Below are 20,232 nucleotides of genomic sequence, written 5' to 3' on the forward strand. Positions count from 1 at the left end.
CAGCAAAGCTCTGTTTGAAGTGGGATTGAGTGCTCTAAATATGATCTTGTCTTTTGATATTCTTGCATTCTTTAGCCCAGCAGCTGAAACTCTGTGTCTCTCTAGTTTTCCCTGATGTATTCCAGGCTGAATGCCCCATTTTGCCATGGATACTTTAGCATGGTCTTCATTATAGCATTTTTTCTACTCTTCTGTCGAGTGGTTGCTATGGCATATGGGATTGTGTTGTCCCTGTGTCAATATGACATGGCTTAGCCAGTATAGCTGAGGCTGTTCAGTTTGTTCCATTTCCACAATGCTCTTGCATCTAATTTCAAGAATGCCTTGTGGGCATCAGGCATGAAAGGCCTATAATGGTTTTATGTACAGACTGCATGTTGGTTTTTCCTTGCAGCCATTCAGCAGAGCTTTGTATACAGCTGTTTTTATGTTCAGATTTTGGAAAAGCCTGCTTCATCTATCCAAAAAAGGCAGAGGCTTGTCTCAGGTGGTGCTCCACATGGGCACTGATGATGTGGCAGCAAGGAAAGATATTTCCAATATATTTCAAAGATGCAGTCGTCCAGAGGTCATTTCACTGATGGCAAAGGCTGGAGGGTTTGCAGGGGCACAGATATACAAGTGGCATTGTACTTAAAAAACATAGTAATACATAATAAATACTCACAAAGACAGAACAGTGTTCCATGTGTTCATTTGTAAAGTGCATTCGCTGCTGAATCTGTGAGTCACAAGCTGTCGGCTCCACCCCTTAGAAGTGTTAGAATACTAATGTCAAATGTGGGATAAGTGCTATTTTGCACTATAGAGTATGACAGATATATTTCAGGGCTAATATTATTAGCCATATTGGCTTATTATCATTATATGCATCACCATATATATCACATTTCAGTTTACTAAATCGCAGAAGAAAATCTTTAGAAGCTCCATTCGTGTGTACTCTATTTTATCTTCATTTCTCCTGTTCAAGGTAATATATTTTTGCTTAAGTTAAATATTTATAGATATTACTTATGATTGAAATTCCTGAAAGATTTATTGTTTGAAACTGAAAAGAAAATATGCTGCCCCAAACATATCTGTATTACAACACGTTTATAACCACACCCTGCCAAAACCTTGTATTGAAAAACACATTTATTTGGGAATAAAAATGTCAAATGTAATGATTTCAACCCATTATTTGTCATATTAATGCAAACCAAAAATATTACCAAAATCGTAGCAGATTATCAGTTTGCCTGTGTGCAATAGTGTGTCCACCCCCACAGCATGTCTTTGGATTGACTCTATTTTAATCCAGACCCATCCTACCTCCTTTTCACAGGAGCTGAGTGGGCATTTTGGACCTCTGATGTATATATACACATACACATTTTGTAACTCCGGGATGTGTTCAGATGTTATCTTCACATTTTGCCCAAAGCATTCTGAGATTAAAATGGTCTCCTTTCAGTTTGAACTCAGTTCTACCATACTATCCCTTAAATGTGTTGACGCAGCACAGATGTAATGTAGAGGAAGAAAATGAAAAAATAAAAATAAAAATTGTACAAACAGACTGCTTTGATGCACTCTGGTGTAAGCTTTGAGCACAGGAAGCTCTCCAACAGTCGCAGTGCCCTTATAACAAGAGTTGGAGGAAGTTGATAAACCTGGGTAGACAAGCACGGATGAAGAAGACCTCCCAGGACAGTTCTCTGTTGACAGCATCAAAAGCCACAGACAAGCCCTCAAAGGTCATGAACAGGTTGCGGTGATGTTTTCTGCACTTCACTCTGCAGTTGTCGAGGTGGTGAGATCAGACACAGGGGGATTTATTGTTTTGGAGTGACTGAGTAATGTCATAGGAGGTTGTGTTCAAGGTCATGAATGACAGTGGGACAGAGAAGCATCCCCAACTCTCCACAGCAGATGTCAGTGGATTAGTTACATACCACGTTGCAGGCTTTAGTTTGCGCTCATTTTGACTACTAGACGATTTGTCGTGATTTTGATAAGCCCGTGCATGCTCTGCCTTCATCTCCACACCATGCACTGTGGTAAGTAGTGCAGCTCCACAATCCAGCTGTTCAGCCAGACAGATATCTGCTGGGATCAACTGCTACTTGTCCCAGCTGCTTGTGACCTTAAGCCTCTGTTGCTGATGTGCAGGGGTCTGACAAGAAGCTCCGGGAGCATTCATTTGCTGCTAATTCCCTGTCGCCATCAGTCTCTGAATGCTGACACACATACAGTACATGTACACACACACACACACACTCGATGTGGCCCCTGCTGTGCAGACAGTCCATCGGTGTTGCCCGCTGGGTTTGTTTGAACGAAATGATTATCACACTTCAGTTAGCACATGTCACTGAGCCCTGCCTGTGTCTGCCATGTCCCTATCCCATGCTCAGACACTGACATTTACTGACAGCAGCATTGGTTGCTTTATGCTAATGCAGACTGTGGGTGGATGGCTGTGTGTGGCTGTGTGTGCACGTCCATCCCCTGTTTGTGTGACTTCGGTATGTTAATTTGTGATACATTTCTTCCTCCCTGCTCAATCACAGCCACAACCCATATCTTTTGTGTCACAGTAGAAATTCAACGGCGTGAACTGTATTCTCTCCTCCGCAGAGAGTGGTGACACCTACCAGAGGCAGGTGCTGTCCATCTTCAGCATTGCCTCGGGAATCTGTCTTCTTGGAGTAGCATGTATGGCTCTCTACCGCCGCAACAAGTGAGTGATGCCAGCCAGCACCACATTAGTAGAGTATGCCCCCGGCTGTGCAGAAAGAGCACTTTACTATTATGGCATGGAGCCCAATGAAATTCTAAGTGTGAGTCAGCTAGAGGATGTTTCAGCAGGGCATCAAATCGAAATTGTGTAGGATGCATTTGGGACAGATACTCATGTAAGATTTATTTGTAAAGTGATTTTAGCAAGCAGGTGTGTCACAAAATGCCCCCCACAAAACAAACGCAGATAAGACAAAAAACATTACAGCCTAAGCATATTCGTACATGTGTATGGCTGGATAAGAGGGTACCAGGCAGCAAAAAAGCATTCTGCCAAATTCAATTACTCACTGAAGGGAAGAAGAAAGAAAAGGAATGTAGACAAAGAAAAGTAATGGCAAAGTAAAGAAGGGGGGGAGTTAATGTAGGTTGTGTTGATTGAATTTGTCTTGATAAACAAAAATGGGGTTGTTTTGTTTTGTTTTGTTTTTTTTCCCCCCATCCTGTGGTGCTGTAAGTAGCGCAGCGCCCATCGGTCAGTGTGACTAGAGAGCCCTGGCTCAACTGTAGAATTAATGGACCGGAAATTATCCAAACCCAGAGTCCTTGTTAAATTGAATCCCTTTTACCCAAATGTTGTTTGACAGTCTAGTGTAGTGTTACATAGATAGCTTCTCCGCTAATACTAGTTTATTCTGCTCTTCAGTAAAGACTGAAAATTTCATTTTTACCAATATTTCACTGAGCAGATTAACCAGCAGCAAAGTTGCATTCTTGATACTGTCTGAATACTATACAGAGGAGTTTAAGATAAGACCCAAAGAAATGAAAGTCAAAACCTAGTTTGTGGTGAACGTGGTTATAAAATTTCGCAATTAGGCAGGATAAGGAAGAGCGACGACATATCAAAGTAGTGCTGATGCTCGCCAAGTATCTCTCGTGAATGAAATTAACTTCATTAATTAATAAGTACTGTACCATACACTACTGTAGCTTATATAATAAGCTTACGTAATTGAGCACGCCTCAATTAAAACAGTCACAGGCAATGAATATACTGTATATTTTACTACTTTCACTGTTACATACTCTTCTTTTAAGTAGTTAGCAATTAGGCATTGCTATTGCTATTGTAACTTGCCACGTCCCCTACTCAGGAAACATTTGACATGCTTCAGCTGCAGAGAGAGTTAAGCAACCTAGTATTTAAAAATGAACATTTAATGCTGAATTAACATTTAATCCAAAAGTCTTAAATATCAATTAATTTTTAATCCAATCAAAGTTTAATCCAAAATGAAGGAACACTCTCATGTTTTATATTTAGCATAGCTAAAAGTTGCCATTTTACTTTTCTTCCTATATTTTGTTTGCACCGAGATTATTTTATGGTTACAATTCTACAAAGATTGGAAGCTAAAAAAAAAAAAAAAAAAAGATCGAAACTACTAATGAAGCAAGGAAAATCAGTTTCACTCAACAGATGCACATGGATAAATTAACACCTATCTTACACCCTCAATGTGACAGTCCCAGTCTTTGATTACACATGCATACATATGTGCATACATATCACATTAAAATATGTAACCAACCAGAAATCATCCTCATAGTCTCCCTCTGGAAAGTAAAGGTGCAAACTGTCTGATGTCTCTGGAGGTATTTTTTATAAAAACTCTCTCTCTCTCTCTTTCCTCCCCTAACATATTATCACAAAGGCATGTAATGCACGTTTCACGGTACATTGTCCTGATTGAATTTTCAATTGTGCAAGACATCTTCTTTCCTAATGCTATTTTTGTAGCCAGTTTGAATGTTTTTCACCTCCATCAAATCTTCAGTTACAGCTCTGGAAAAAATACCCATATGCGTGTTGCAAATTGGCTGGTGCTCACTTTGTCACTTCAACCTTTGAAGGAGCTCATACATTCAACAACGTTTGACAAAAATCAGAAGTCCTCAACTGTCCTTTGTTGGGAAACAAAGTCACAAAAGAAACGCATACAGTGTGTCTCACATTTAAAATGTACACGCTTGTCAACGATGAGTAGTCGTGAAGGGAAATCCTTCCCTGAATAGACGTTAATTTACTAGCAGGACTTATCTTAAGGCTTATGTACTATATGTGAAGTATGTGCCTGTTTCTACACGTATACTGCAAAGTGTGTGTCAGGAATTAAGGATAACAGATCAATAAATATGATCACCTACCTTGCTGTTACATATGTGCATAAAGAGCTGGCCAAGAAATCAATGACTGGAATAGAAACATGCAATTGGAGTAAGAGAGAAGGCAGGAAATACCACAGCAAACAGCAAATAGAGCCAGACATGGTTATCTTTCCTTTTATCTTTTTTAACGCTGTGTCTGTGCCGTGGAAATATTAATGTTTTTTTAATTACAGTCTGTATTGTCATTAAACCATCTCTTGTTCTGGATTAACCTCTTTATTTTAGTCGTAATATTGCTCTTCTCTTACTCTCTCTACACCTGCTTTCCTCCACAGAAGACATAGAGAAAAACTCCAGGCTCATTTCTCTGATAGCCGCAGCCTGAGGGACTGCAGTGTCAATGCCTCTGGCCTCATGTCCAAATCTGCTCCAAGGCTCCAATACAGCCTTCAACTCAAAAAGGTACGTCTTTATCTATTATTGAATTATTTCCAGTCATGTCTTTATCATCCATATACTCGACTCATCTTAATATGTATAGCACTTCTCTAAAACGTTTATAGAGAGCTTGACAGGATGATTTATGGCGCATTTCTTAATAATCTCTGTTAATCTCTTTTTGTTTGCACTCATATCTGAAATGGGCTGAGAAACAGTTTGGAATTATAGTTCAAAATAAATGCATCATGTGCTATACAGGAAAGATCTGCTTGTCGAGTTCACATCGACAGATTTCTGTGACAAAGTGCAGATTGGAAATTCTAATCTAAGACTTCTAATCACAGACCCTGAATTCACCATGCAAGCACAGCAACAATAATGCATAGCGAGAAATAATGTTAAATGTCACTTTACTCATGGTATTTTACTACCGAGATTGGCAAAACTATTGTGCAGGTAGATTCACTTGCGGTACTGACAATAAAATTTTGCATCCTGCCATGTTTTTGCCTTTTTGGAAAAGAGCTGAACATTTGCAGGAGGATGGAGAAGTTTGTGCAAAATGGAACCCTCAACCAGCTCAGACATGAAAAGGAAAACAAAGTTAGGTGATTCAGTTATTGATTAATAAAGAAACACAACACAAAGACATTCTGGAGAGAAACTGTAAGAGCCAAAGGATAAAAATCTAATTAGGACACCTATTTCAAACAATAACAAATCACAAAGACAAACTCCCGGGTAAGTAAAATGAAATGGCAGGGTGTAGACATAAAAGAAAAAGTAGCTTAAATTAATTACAAGCCACCAGACACTGCATGAGAGAGAGAACTGACCTAGACATTCATAGCAGAGCATGTGGAGGATGGAGATTGCACTGATACTGCTGATGTCTCCACAGAATCCCTGGGTAATTGCAGCCTAATGCACACTCGTAAAGGTCTCATCAAAAGAGTGCAATCACTATGACACATTAGCACTTTCCCGAATGCATCCTTTTTGTTTGGTGTTAGAAAAATGGTCACATAATGTGTTCATTTATTATTTGTTCCTGTTTTTTTTTCATCCTATTTTATCGTTTTTGAACATGTTCAGTGTGTAGCTTTCTTCCATTGTTTCAGGAAGTAATACCTGTTGCACCATATAGCTCTGCTAATGTGCGCCTGCTGTTTATAGACGTGGAAGTCTTTCACTGTTACTGACACTAACAAATTGTAAAAACATAAATAAATGCTTCATATTTCCTTCAGTTTGCATGACTCTCACATAAATATGTCTGTGTAAAGGTAGGTAGTGAGCACACTTTACTGATTGCGAACAAGAGGGTGGCACGCCTGTTTTAGAAGAAGTTCAGCCGTGTTCTGTCATTCCTGTGTTAGCACTCGTAGCCCATACTAAGGCTCTTTGATAATGCAACAGTGTCTTGTGTCACATTCTAAAAGAAACACCCCTCAAGCTAGCGCCACCTACAGAACTGCAGTTGGCACAATCTGAATGCTTTGTGAGGGTGTCTTTGGAAATTATGGCCTTCAGTGGTTGACAGCTAAGAAGTGGTACAACATTTGATGTAAACGGTGTAGCTGCTAAGTAGCTGTGTTGCACACCATTTCCTCACTGCACAACCAATTTCATAACACTGCACAAAAACCTCAGCTCTGTAACTGTAACAACTCCCCAAAGTTTCCTCTGTCACTGAACCAGGCACAGCACATCGGAGCCAAGTTTAGTGTATTTCAGTCAGACACAGGCCTATTGTCCCATAGCACAATAGCAGGCTATTATATCAACACCATGACTGTGAGGATGTGGTGACAGGAATGTATGAGGGCTCAGCATGTAGCGAAGCCTTGCATCCAGCCGCAAAATGCTTTCAGAGGTGGGCACAGGGAGGAAGCCAAGAGGAAGGCAAAGACAAACATAAAAGGCAGTAATAACACAACACAGAAACACAAGCTATAATAGAGCCGTGTGAAGGAAGCTTAAGGTGGGATGTGAAAGATCACCAGCTATAAGCACCCAGGAGGGGGCATGAGCTGAACAGACCAAGGAAAGATTAACAAGTGAAACCTATTTTTCCACAGATTTGACACAGCGACCCCAGACCAGTGCTTCTCTCCACCCACTCCCTCAGCTTGTAACCACCTAGAGAAAGGACATGTGCAGTGGGTGGTGCAGTCCTACAAGGGTTTACCTTAAAGGAGAAGTTAGACTGACAAAATGTAAACTCTCAACAAGGAAAAACAGAGCCATGTTCCTAAGGCTGAAAACATCTGGTGTATGCTGCATAACTACTCAGCATCAGAACACAGTGCTTTCTACTGTGTGCATTTGAGGCAGTAAGGTGGAGGATGAGTGCAGTGAGCTGGAAACAAAAGGCTGGCCCTGTCGAGGCAGGTGGAGAGGGGAGGATGAAACTGAAGTCCATTTTGGTCAGTGTCTTCCATACCATCTCTGTAACAAAAACTGATGCACCACTCCAGCTTCTTTAACCTCCTCATAAATATGTCAACTCCCCTGGACTCAGGTGTTATAGACCAAGACATTTGCCCTGAAGGTGTTCTGAGTAAGAATGTAAAGACTTATGCAGTATATGCTGACATCATTGTTACACAATGATTTGTGCAGCAACGCTTCAGGTTTTAGCCACCTAATAAGTTACTAAACCCTTCGGCATCTTTTAAATGAGGCACCAGGGCACCGGCACTGCCTCTCCACTAAGCGTACTTTATAGTTCTTTATCAAATCTGACTTCTCTCTACAGTGACATATGCAGCATTTGTACATATTTCTGCATCTGTTCCATCTGTTATTGCAAATTTGCACATCTGGAAACATTCCTGTGCATATTTTCCCTCCATCTGTAATTGTGAGTGTGAAAAGCCATGTAAATGTTCATATAATTATTTACGAGTCATATATGATAGTATGACTTGTTTCAAGGCACTTACAAGAGAAAGTGAGAACTTGAACTTGAACTTGAAATGCAATTGCATAGTTAAACACCTCCCATCTCCTCTGAGAGTTGAATCAACACCTCTCTGGCAATGGAATTGTGTCTCAAATAAAAAGAGATAGGGTAGAAGCCCATGAGACACACTGAGCTGAAACAGACATGCACCAACATGAAGGAATAGGGGCACGCAGACTGGGAAGACGACACACAAAAACTCAATTCCCATCAGCTCGAAGTTGCAGTGATGGTAACTAACTAGTCAAGCCTTACTCTAAGAAGAGTCTGAGTCACCCTCAGCTGAAGCTGTGGGTGAGCATACTGTATGAATACTTCATGGGGACAGAGAACGGTTAAGGCCACAGGACAGAGCCTTGTGTACCAAAATCCACAGACATGTGACCTCAGAATATTTTAATAAAAACTCTAGTGTGCCACAAGGTCGCCTTCTGCTACACCAAAGTGAATTTTACAACACTCTGAGGTCGCATGTTCTCAGAGACAGTGTTGTCTGTCTATAAAACAAGACACCAAGAAAGCGCCAGGTAACTAAAGATTTCCTGCTCTCCTTGGGTATTTTCAAATAATTCTGGAAATATGTCTAACAAACTGAAGTTCATGTGCAGGAAAGTATGTCTCTTGAGGTTGTGTTTATTTACTACAGCTTTAAAATAATCTGAAGGCACAATGCCATTAGAGAATATACCAGGGTGCCAGTATGAACAGAAAATGGAGGAGGTATACTGTGACAGCAGCAGGGATGATATAAATGATTTCAGCTTCACAATTAATAATGTTATTAACACAAACAAACTCTGTGCTAATATGCATGTCAGTGCATAATTCTAAACATTTTGATATCATTTAACGCCACAATTGTGCATGCAATCCATATATAATCCACGTCTTGGTTCAGAGAGGTGACATGTAATTATAGTGGTTTGTCCTTCATGAAGAATGGTCAAATATGTCATTATGCACAGTTCACATGTGATTTGATGGTAATCCATTGGTGGATAATTGCTGTTCTGAATGCATAGGTTTTGCTTTCTTGTTATGTACTTAATAGTCAACATATTGATAGATTTTTCTGTTATTCTATCAGGCTCGTGTATTTTCCCTTTGTCTCCCCTTGAGAGAAATCCACATTGCGCTACGCTTATCCATGGTTTTTCACAATTGGCATAAAATAAGGTAAAAGTGAGATAGGAGGGAATGGGTGAAACAGGTTACGCGACGCAGGTTCACCATTGTCTGCCACAAGCTATTTATTTTATCCCCTGACATAGATATCATCCTCCAGGAAATTTTGCCACGGCAATTGTTGCAGAAACTGAGGCGTTCTGCACCCGCAGGGTATATGAGAGGGTGGCCAAAATGATCCTATTTTCTTGCACAACTAGTGAACAGCAGTAACAGCTCCCTCTGGGAGTCAGGGGTGTAAGAGAGAAAAAGAGGCTTATCAGGCATGAGAACCCTGAACCAGCTGTAAGTCACATGCAATTGCTTTAATGATGCACAATCAGACACACAGACAGGGCAGAGCGGGAAGTACTGTAACTGGAATAACAGAATTATCTCATGACTTAGTGTTTCACAGGGGGAGGGGGGGTGGGGTGGGGGGGTTCTTGGGGCATTTATGGTCGCTGTGCCAGAGCTCTGTCTGGGGCCTGTTGTAAGATAATGGTGTTTCATTTTGATAAGAATAAAGGAAAGAATTGAGGGGGAAACTTCTTCAGGAAACCATTAATGTAATCTTGTGTGGGATTAATTCTTCAGTGCAGCAGGAGTGCTATGAGGGCCATGGTGGAGTGTATTCATAAAACGCCCCCCCCCCCTTTCTAATCTGCAGTTTAAAATGTAAAGTGTAATTAAAGACACCCTGCCTTACTAAGGGGGGATAAATCAGTGAGAGGACATCCTCAACCTGACTGGGGACTTCAACCTGAGTGGGGACCTACTGCTAAGCCACATACAGTATAGAATTATGTATTATACCCTGAGCATATTTCCTGTGTCGACTTACATAAACACCTGAACATGTTGTTTTTGATCTTGATCATTATGACAATTTAATCCAAGCATCAAACAGCCTTTCAGTGTCTACATAGCAGCAGGATACATTCTAAAGCCACAATTGTTCACTATTCTTCCTCCTTTTTCCAGAGCTGCAGTTCTCATGGATCGTCTGTTAAGGGCAGCAGCGTGGCACCCGGCACATCAACAGCAGCCCCTCCTATTCTCAGCAGAGCACTGTCTAAAGGGAAACGCTTCAGGTGAAAATATGTCTTAGTTTCTAGTCTGTTACATATCTTTCACTTTCATTATGTCCAGATACAATAGTCAGCCAAGTCAGAAATGTAATGCAATATGGTAGAATATACAGACCTTCAAATAATAAACAGATCATTTGTAAAATTGTTAGAAAGATTTAAGGTGATTATAAGTGGGAGCAACTATATTCATATGTATCTTGGAAACACTGCCAACTCTATAAGCTTTGGCTGTGTGCATGTTCTTAGTCAGTATCTGGCGTTCACAGGATTATTGTTGTAGCTAGTTTAATGAAATGAAAATGAGAGTCTCAAAACAGATGGGAAAGTAAGTACTTGTCTATTTATATGGCATGTCCAGTAAATTGTGCAAAGTTATTAAATGTGTACTCAGGCAGATTCTGAAACGACTACTTCCACACTGATAGGGAAGATCATATAGAGGTAATCCCTATAAACACATCTGCATATGAATGCAGAATCTGTAGGCAAGGGACAAGATTTTTGGTATTGGAAGTGGTCAGGTTTCTGTTTGTAATCCGTTTGTAGTTTGACCAATGTGTGTGGAGCACAAAGGAGGCAGAGCACATTGGCTGAAAACCAATCTTGGAACCCATCGGCTATTTTCTGATGGTAATATAGCTTTTTATCAAATGTATCTGCATTCATGTGCAGCTAACTTTTTCTAGAGATTGGCCAAAATGTTGTCTGGTCGGGATATCTGCTGGCCTCGTCAGAAGCCCGAAAACACTGGTGCTTTCCCCCAGAGGCCAATCATTGTCAGATGATAGCTGATGGCTTCTGAGATTGGGGAAGAGGAGACATCCTCTGAGGGGAAGTGAACTTTAATGTTAAACATTGATTCAACAAAAATCCTTGCATGCCATCCTTCAAAAGACAGAAGATGCAACCAAATTAACAGCATTTTGCTACAAAGGATCTCAGAAGCAGCTGTGCTTTGTCATGACAGCAATCTGTATCCAATGCTGCCATTTCAAATCCTCAGAGGAACACAGGGATGTGGGTATAGAGCATGCTACAATGGGCCTGTCTGGGATGCTTACAGAAAAGCTTAATTTGCTTTGATGGCATGGGCACAGGCACACATTCACAATTAATGATGTTCACCCAACGTTGAAGAAGGTTTCTTTCGATCATGGATGAAGCCGGGACTGAGAATCTACAGCGAGGACACACAGCACAAGATGTACAGTGATTAGAGGCAGCTATATTTGCGCAGATAATGGGGAACTCAGACGTTGTGTGTATACAGGCAGGCAGAGAGAGCTTTTAGATGTCTGGTTGACTATGATGACAACTTTAGTGAAAACCCCACTGAGGTGGCAGTTGCTCTCTGTTTTAATGGACCTGTGCTGTGTCACAGAGGAAAGTTTTTCCGAAAGGTTGTCATGTGTGGCTGCAGGGACAGTGCCAACTTGTCCTGGCTTTTTATTCTCCACAGTGTCATGCAGGTGCTGCATGGAGGGCAGCTGACAGTCAATCATCTGTTCAGCTTTCTCTCAGAGTAGGAGGAGGCAGAGGAGAAATAGACTGTGATGGATGGTGTTGAGATGCTTTCAGCTATTGACCTGAGAAACAGGACCACATTGTGGGCTATCAGGAGAAATGCCCCATAAAAACATGTCAATATAGACCATCAATATTGTTGCAAAAGGTTACCTGAGTATCATGAGCTTTATCACTGGGTATGAGCATGTGCAGATTGAATCACCAGCTTGAATGCAGAGTTTTATATGTTGAACTGGAGTTTTGCTATAACAATGGAAACATCACATAAATCACTAACAATATACGCATAAGATAAAGATTAAAACATAACATGTAGTCTGCTCATTAACCAAAAACAGCAACAGTCTACAGCCACATAAGTAGGTCTGTTTGGCTGGACTTATGGACAGAGCTAAATGCTGACTTTGGCACGCTAGCATGCTCAAAGTGGATGCTGTAATGTTTAGCTGTTTATGTTCACCATGTTCACCATCTTAGTTTAGTGTTAGCATGCTAGCTTTTGCTAATTAACACTAAACACAAAGTACTTCTAAGGCTGATGGGAATGGTAGTTGGTAGCAGGTATTGGTCATAAATGAGAAATTAAATGCAAGACCTCATGGTAGCGCTAGAGGAGAAATCAGGAGAACACCAAGTGTATTACAATTAATTTTGAGGTGAACATTAATGTCTGTGCCAAATTTCAGTCCATAGTTATGCATGCACACGAAATGCCATCATCCGTCACGACAATCCATCCAGTGATTGTCGAGATATTTCAGTCTGGACTCAAGAAAGACATTCCTTGAGCCACATTTAAGAAATTAAATAGTTGGACTAACACTTTCTCACTATGTAGCACATTCCTTGTTTTACACACATCAGTGAAGAAGCAGAACAAATCAGTAATTTTGAACTACTTTTTTCCAATTTTGATACAATAAACGGACCAGCACAGCTCACCCTGTCCTGGCTTTCCTCAAGCAAGTGATTTGCCAGCAAAATCCATTGGAACTAGCACCGTCCAGGTCAATGTATAATCACTGCACTGCTTGTAGTCAATCATTGTTTTCATTTGTATTCTTGTGGAATTTGATCAATCATTGTCATTGTCATGATTGGAATATGAGGAAATTGTAGTATCGTAGGCTAATCAATAAGCTCAAGTCGAGTCAGTGAGCATGAGTTTTTCACATGCTGAGCAGACAGAAACATTAGAAGCGCTGTTGGTTCTGTGGAGAAGGGTTTTTCCTCAAATTTTAGCCCAGGTCCTCTGGCTCCCAGTCTTCTCTACCATGTCTCTAAACAGAGAAGAACCAATTAAAATATGTGCTGGATTACTCTCACAGTCGAGCTTACTTATTCAACATCAGGATGCTGTACATTTCCAGTGAATGGCAGAGATAAGCAGCTGCCTTTCAGTTTTAGACCTTAACATGTAACATTGAATAATTACAACAGCCTGGCGATTTTGTCCACAAAAACATATTCTAATATTTCCAGCTTTCTGTTAATCCTAATTAAAAAATCAGCATGCTAATGGCCAACAAAACTGACATAATTCAGCTTTATTCATATCAACTTTTTACAACATCAGTTGGTACAAATGCTAATGCTGGCAAAGACTAGAGCCATTATCCATGCTTATTGTTCCACAGCCACAGACATTTGGAAATTATTATAGCTGAATATGTTTTGTATTGTGTTCCAGTCAGCTATCAATTAATAACCAGATGTCTACTGGGCTATTTAGGAAGGAATGAGGGAGTTTAGTTTAAGGAAAAGACAGAAAATCTTAAAGTTTGGACATCTTGATTACTATCTTAATACATTTACAAAGCTTCACCTCACACATGCACTATTTTTGTAATTTGTGGCTGCCAGAATGCCAAATGATTTAATTGTCCAAAATTAATTATTTGTCACTGATTTATGTGTATACAAAAAGGTTTTTCACCCAGTGGTATTAATATGTTATGGGTTGCTGTTCTGGTTCAGTTTAACTAACGCAATCAAGTGACCTATTGCTCACAAAAGAGCAGTAGCAGGTGATCAAAGAGGGAGCCACAGTGCTGAAATGTATTCAAATAAATTGAAGATTTGATTTTATTGTCCTATACCTGCTGTGGGAGCTGTTTGTTCTTGCATGATGAACACACACATCAGCTTGCAACAGAGTGCAGTATAACTTTGATTCACATTTCATGTCATTGCTTTATTGGTGCAGACGTGCAGGGATTTGCTTTGAAGTCGACCACCTACTGCCCACAGAACAATTTAGAAACAGTGTGCATAGGCAGGGAGCACAGTTTCTAAGAGCTGCCGCTTCAATCCTTAACGGCAGCAGGAAATAAGTATGTACTGGTCATTTTTATGTGGGTATAAGAACGACACCAGCCTATAATTATAAGAAGATGCTCTCTAGCTTTGGCAACTTGTAGTACACTTTAACGTTCACAAAATAACATTTAAGGTTGACATTTGTGGCTGTGAGTGAAATATCTTGACAAGTAGTGGACAGATAGTCTCAAAAGATATTCCAGGTCCACAGTGGTTAAATTCTAATTGGTGATCCTCTGACTTCCCCAATAGTTTGGTTTATGAGTAAGTACCTGCAAAACTAATGATATTCCCATCAGCCTCAGCTGTACTTTATGATTAACACATTTCACCATGCTTACAGGCTAAACTGGTGAACCTAGTAAATATGCTAATACATGCTAATCATGAGCAAGTTTGTATTGTGACTGTGAGCATCCTACAGTAGCATGCTGTTGTTAGTATTTAGCTCGAAACACTGCTGTGCCTGAATACAGCCTCGTAGAGCTTCCAGCATGGCTGCAAACCTAAAGTCTCAGTCTTATTCCACCACAGTTGCTTCTCTCCTCTATTTGTTTGAGCCCTGACAAATTATTTAATGTTTATGTAAATTGCATTGCTTACTGGCAAATTAGAATTCTTTTCACATGAATGTGATACCCATGTCAGATGCTTAGACTTCATTACCAAGGTCAATTGAATGTGGAATATGATATTTCTTTTTTCTATTCAAACATCAAACAGAAAGGTCAGTCCATTTCAGTCCACTTTACATCAGCGAACACAGGAGATGATATACATTTGATCCAATAAATGAGTTAGTCAGTGGTGTTTGAATCTATGCAGGATTGTAAAATAGTGTGTTAACTGTCCCCACGTTGGTTTTCCTTCTGGTTACAGGAGTAGTTCTCTTTCTCTCAGTCCTGCCCAACAATGGAGGGATACCAGCTACTTCAGGACCCCACCCATTTCCAGAGGCAAACACAAAATAACGACAAATCTCATCGATGGATCCAGAGTGGCTGGCCACGTCTACAAACACTTGCAGGAGGATGAGTCAACAGACATGGAGTCAATAAGAAGGTGAAACTTTTTCTGTCTTTTTTTTTGTTAGTTTTGTCATGTTTGTTTGAAGGGGCAAAGAGGAAATTCTCTTTGCCGCCCTCTACGCCAGGGTCAAATAGCCAATTTAGTGATATAGACCCCCGGACTAACTGAGGTTAAGTTGGAGTGGCAGAAGGATAATTTTTGGAGAAATGAGTTTAGGACTGAAATGCTTTTGGTTCAAATCCGTGAACTAGCTTATGAAATGTGATCCAGGCAAATAAATGAGATCTGCTGTGCCCTCCTTCAACTAGGACTGTCACAATTAATTTGGAGAACACACTTGATCCCAACCACTCAACAGTATCAGGGTGCCGGGGAAGTCCAAGATATGAGTCTGTGTGTAATCCTCCCAACACTCGCTACTGGGCTTTTGCTGTGAATAAAAATGTGTTTTATGTGTATGGCTTTATCAGGGTTCAAAAATACAACAACAGCGCCAAAGCTAATTACCAGATGATAGACGAGTTCATATGAATTTCAAGATGTCCAGGATGGTTTGATTTCGCCTCGTGCTCGAGCATTATGTGGAGGCTTCATGGTTCACATATCAAATAAATACATTGTCTGTCATTTACAAGCTAAATATGGAGCCACATTTGGCGACTGCAGCCTTCTAGAACAAGACTACAAATTGCAAAGGATTAATTTCAGGCATTTACACATCTTGAATTCTCCTCATGCTCATCCTGATGTCGAGTAAGGACAGCGAGTTGCCCTATTTTCATGGCTATCACAAGTGAAGAACAGCTACTGGCGCTGTTTCAGGAGGCATTAAAAGCAGGGAGGACTTTTGGCAGAGCTACCTCTCACCAGTTGGCTATCTGGGGGCTTAAAATAACATGCATGTTTGGAAAGTACAGTCTGATGAAGCTCGCTGGCATGGTTCCAAAAAAGGTAGCTTGGTGTGAAATGATCAAGGCATGATCAATGCAGAAGCAAAGTTGCACATTATTTCAGTGCAGCAGTTCAAACTTTTTTTCCTTCAGATCATGAATAAGACCGTTACATAAGATCTTCAAAACCTGGAAAATATTTATCTTACAGTGTTCATAGAGATGGCTGTTTTCTTTAGTAGAATAATGCATTATGTCAAGCTCTTCATCCTAAACAAGCAACTCTAACAACATTGAATTATTTTAGGTTTTATTTACAGATGCTGAAAATAGCATCTTTAAGCATGAGTAAGGCAGTCCTCTTTAGCATATGACTCAGAAACAGCCTAATTTGCTGTCAGTGTGTGCAACTTGAGCGATGGCACTGTTATCAGTAACGTCTGTCATTAAAGCGGTAGTGTCCCTTGTGCATTCCACACACTTAAAAGTGCCTAGCGATGTTCCTATTAGCATGCCAACCAGATTGAGCGTTACAGTGACTTGTAAGATACACTGCAAGCTGCCAAACTCTTTATGTGACCTATTTCCATAATTTACATGTTTAAACAAAGCTCCATGGAGCTCAGCAGTTCTTTCAAACGGTTGTGCAGAGAGATCCTCCAGGAGCATAACAGTTTCCTTCTTTATACACACACACACACACACACGGATGTGCACAAGCGCATTCATACGTACAGAATAACAAACAAACTAATAAAGAAACTGGCATTTTTTTAAATCACAAAGGCGAAATCTGTAAGCTATAGGCAATTAAACCTAGCACAGCTTTTTCAAGTGTTTAGGAGTGGAGCTGAAATAATAGGGCTTCTCATCTTCTTGGGGGAGATTGCATTTGTACAGTTAAACAATTTAGGTCTCATTAGTGTCTGATAATTCCCCTGCAGATCCATCAGTCAAGTATATTTTACTGGCATTTCATGAGGATGAAATGACGTCTTTTTCTCTACTTACCAGCCATACGACAACAAGCTACCAAGCTTTACAGCCCCCTCCCTCCTCCTCCAGCCCCCACCTCTCCCTTGTTGCCATGGATACAGCCTCTCATCTCTGGAAATGAGAAATGGGAGGTGGAAAGGAGAGTGAGAACGAGAGAGGGGGGAAAGTGAGGAAAGACAGAAGATTGTGCAGAGAAGATGAGAGTGCAGCGGAGGAAAAGATGGAGGCACAGAGTGCGGCGTGACAGGAAGTGTTGAAAAAGAGGGGAGAACAGCAAACAAACATGGGAATACTCTTCCATGTTTTCCATTTTGTGACAACAAATCCCCACAGAGTATTGTCAGTTCCATTATCCAGTGTCAAAACAGATATTTACCCATCGCAGATAAGGACAGAATTGAAGGCAAATTTGCTATGGGAGTTATTTTTAGATATGTTTTGATCTGCCGGATTTACCTCCAGCTTGCATTCGCCCTTCTAATACCGAGGGAGGAGTGGGAAAGTAATTCAATTATTTAAACTTGGTTATGCTACAAACAGTCTCTGAAGGCTGACAATAACACTGGCTGTCTCCTAAGGCTGCGCTGGGGTGATTCTAAATGTGAATTGAGTCTTTAGTAACAATATTAACTCGTGCACATTCGATGTATATACAAACTTACCCACTTTCACTAGATACGTTTCCCTGCTCTGCTGTATCATTTCCACAGTGACCATGATCCCTTTTAAGCTCGTCGGCACTGTTTTGTAATACTTAACTTATTGGAGATACGTAATTGCAGGAAGAATCATCATGAAAACATACATGCTGAGACTTTCACACCCACGACCATGCAACACCTACAAGCAAACCAAATGTCACATCACAAGCCTGCCAGACAAGGTGTGTTCTGTGAGACTGTGTAAAGGGCCTAATTTCAAAATTAGAACGCACATGTTCTAGGAGGAAATGTATCATTTTTCCACACACTCGCACGTTCCAGGGTCATGAATCTTCAATAAGGTAGTCATGACAGAAGGGATTTTTCAGTTCAACGTTCAGGCAGCAACAATACAGACCGTTAATGTCATGGATTATAAATAATTACACAAGATTAGAAAAGAACAAGACCTAAATAATAATCATTTTGTTGGTAATTTTGTTTTGCTGATGATTTTTGTACAACTGTATAGAACAATTCAAAGGGAATGAAATGGTAAAAAGCTAAAAGGAATGGCAGCTTTATCTCTGTATTCTTTATTATGCACTCTCTATTATTCTACTAGGATGAAAAGGTCACAATATAAATGACTTGGTCTTGTATTCTCACCCTGCCATTTCTATTCTTTCCTCTGCCTGAAGGTGTGATTCTGCCAGTGGAAGAGTCGCTCCCCTCCTCAGCAGGACCTCAATCTCTCACTTCGCAGCCAGAAAGGGATGGACCGAAGTCCCCTGCACACGCCTGGATAAGGGAACAACCTTCCCTCCACCCTCCCTTCGCACCCGATCTGTGCCCATCATCCCTTCACTCCAAGCGTGTGACCTCGAGGCAGGGAATGTGGACATGAGTGACCGGAACCAAGGGGGGCTCCTCAAGTGGCACCCCGTGCTGGCAGGGAAGTCAGCAGTGCCCATTAGCAATTCTCCCTCACGCCCCTGTGAGACAGTCATGCTGGCGCCTGGTGTAATGTCCAGTGTTAACCCTCCTACCGCCACCAGCGTTACACTGGGGTCAGAGAAGAATCTCAGCACCTCACAAACACCCTGCTCCATTGAAATTACAGTGGAACTCGCACGGGAATTGAAACGGGGAATCCTTTCCAGCCCCATAAAAATGTCTGGGTCTCACAGCGAGATCCACTGCAGTGGCACAAACACTCTCGAGGCTGGGACTGTGCAGGAATCAGAGGGGAAAATTGTCCAATATTCAGCCAGAGTTCTGCACACAGGCAGTGGTACCAGAGGTTTGAAGGCAGCAGGCCAAAGAGAAGCCCAGGGACAGTGCCAAGGTCAGACATCCCTCGTGTACGGAGGCGCAAACTGCTCCTTGGCCACCAAAGGACCCAGCTGCAGAGGAACTGGAAACGCTTATGCCAAGCCCTCTACAAGCTGATTGGATTAACTCTGTAAAGCTTCAAAGACACTGTCTCCAATAACTGTATACCTTTGCTGGTGGCACAGGATGGTTAGCAGGTGGAACCATCTGTGTGGCCGCACGGACCAATAACAGATGGCCGTTGGAAGGAACATGAACAGATTAAACGGCTGTGGAAAAAATAGACACACCAAAAGACATTCAATTCTAAACAAAAAGAGACAAACAAACACACATTGTGAATAAATGTGACTCAATAAGGAAAACAAAACCGTGACATGAGTGGGAGCTTGACTTAAACAGTGTACTGAAAAAAATGCCACTATTTAAAAGGAGCTTCTACTTAGAAACCAAAATAGTGTGTCATCTCAATGTTGTTTCTCTATTGTAAAGAAATGAAATTATATATGTCATATAATATATGTCATATAGACGTATATATTTGACTACAATTGTGACAAAATAAAGACTAAGATAACAGTGTTAATTAAGGGCTTTGTTCATCTCAATCCATCTTTACTACATGATCTGAAGAATGCCTATGTCTGTGTTTTTAAATTATTTGAATTTAAAGAATGATCTATTCAAATACAAAAGAAGTTCAAATCACATCTAAAAGATGCCATGGTGAGGACAAACTTAATCTAAGGCTTCTCTTTATCTCCCGAGTATCAGTCACCTTTATCATGCACTTCTGCCTCTTTCAAGGTGGATTTAATCATGCACCTATTTACCTATCCCCCATACCCCAGCCCTAAAGAACAGCCACACTAATTAATTATTGCTCATTATTTTTGCTTCAGATACAGGTAGCTGTTCTTGGTGTGAGG

At 40.7% G+C, this 20,232-nt stretch overlaps 1 protein-coding gene across 1 annotated transcript in view; it reads left to right on the top strand.

The window, feature by feature from the left end:
- The window catches only part of nrg3b (neuregulin 3b), a 173,562-nt gene extending 153,677 nt beyond the window's left edge, over positions 1–19,885 (top strand). Inside the window, exons 5-9 of the mRNA XM_070852349.1 lie at positions 2,626–2,728; positions 5,235–5,361; positions 10,457–10,566; positions 15,292–15,474; positions 18,670–19,885. Coding sequence (XP_070708450.1) covers positions 2,626–2,728; positions 5,235–5,361; positions 10,457–10,566; positions 15,292–15,474; positions 18,670–19,420 — 1,274 coding nt within the window. The 3' untranslated portion in view covers positions 19,421–19,885. The remainder of the gene's footprint in view (positions 1–2,625; positions 2,729–5,234; positions 5,362–10,456; positions 10,567–15,291; positions 15,475–18,669) is intronic.
- The last annotated feature ends 347 nt before the right edge of the window (positions 19,886–20,232 follow it).

Source organism: Pempheris klunzingeri, chromosome 20 (assembly GCF_042242105.1).
Source record: "Pempheris klunzingeri isolate RE-2024b chromosome 20, fPemKlu1.hap1, whole genome shotgun sequence".
NCBI classification, from domain to species: Eukaryota; Metazoa; Chordata; class Actinopteri; order Acropomatiformes; family Pempheridae; genus Pempheris; species Pempheris klunzingeri.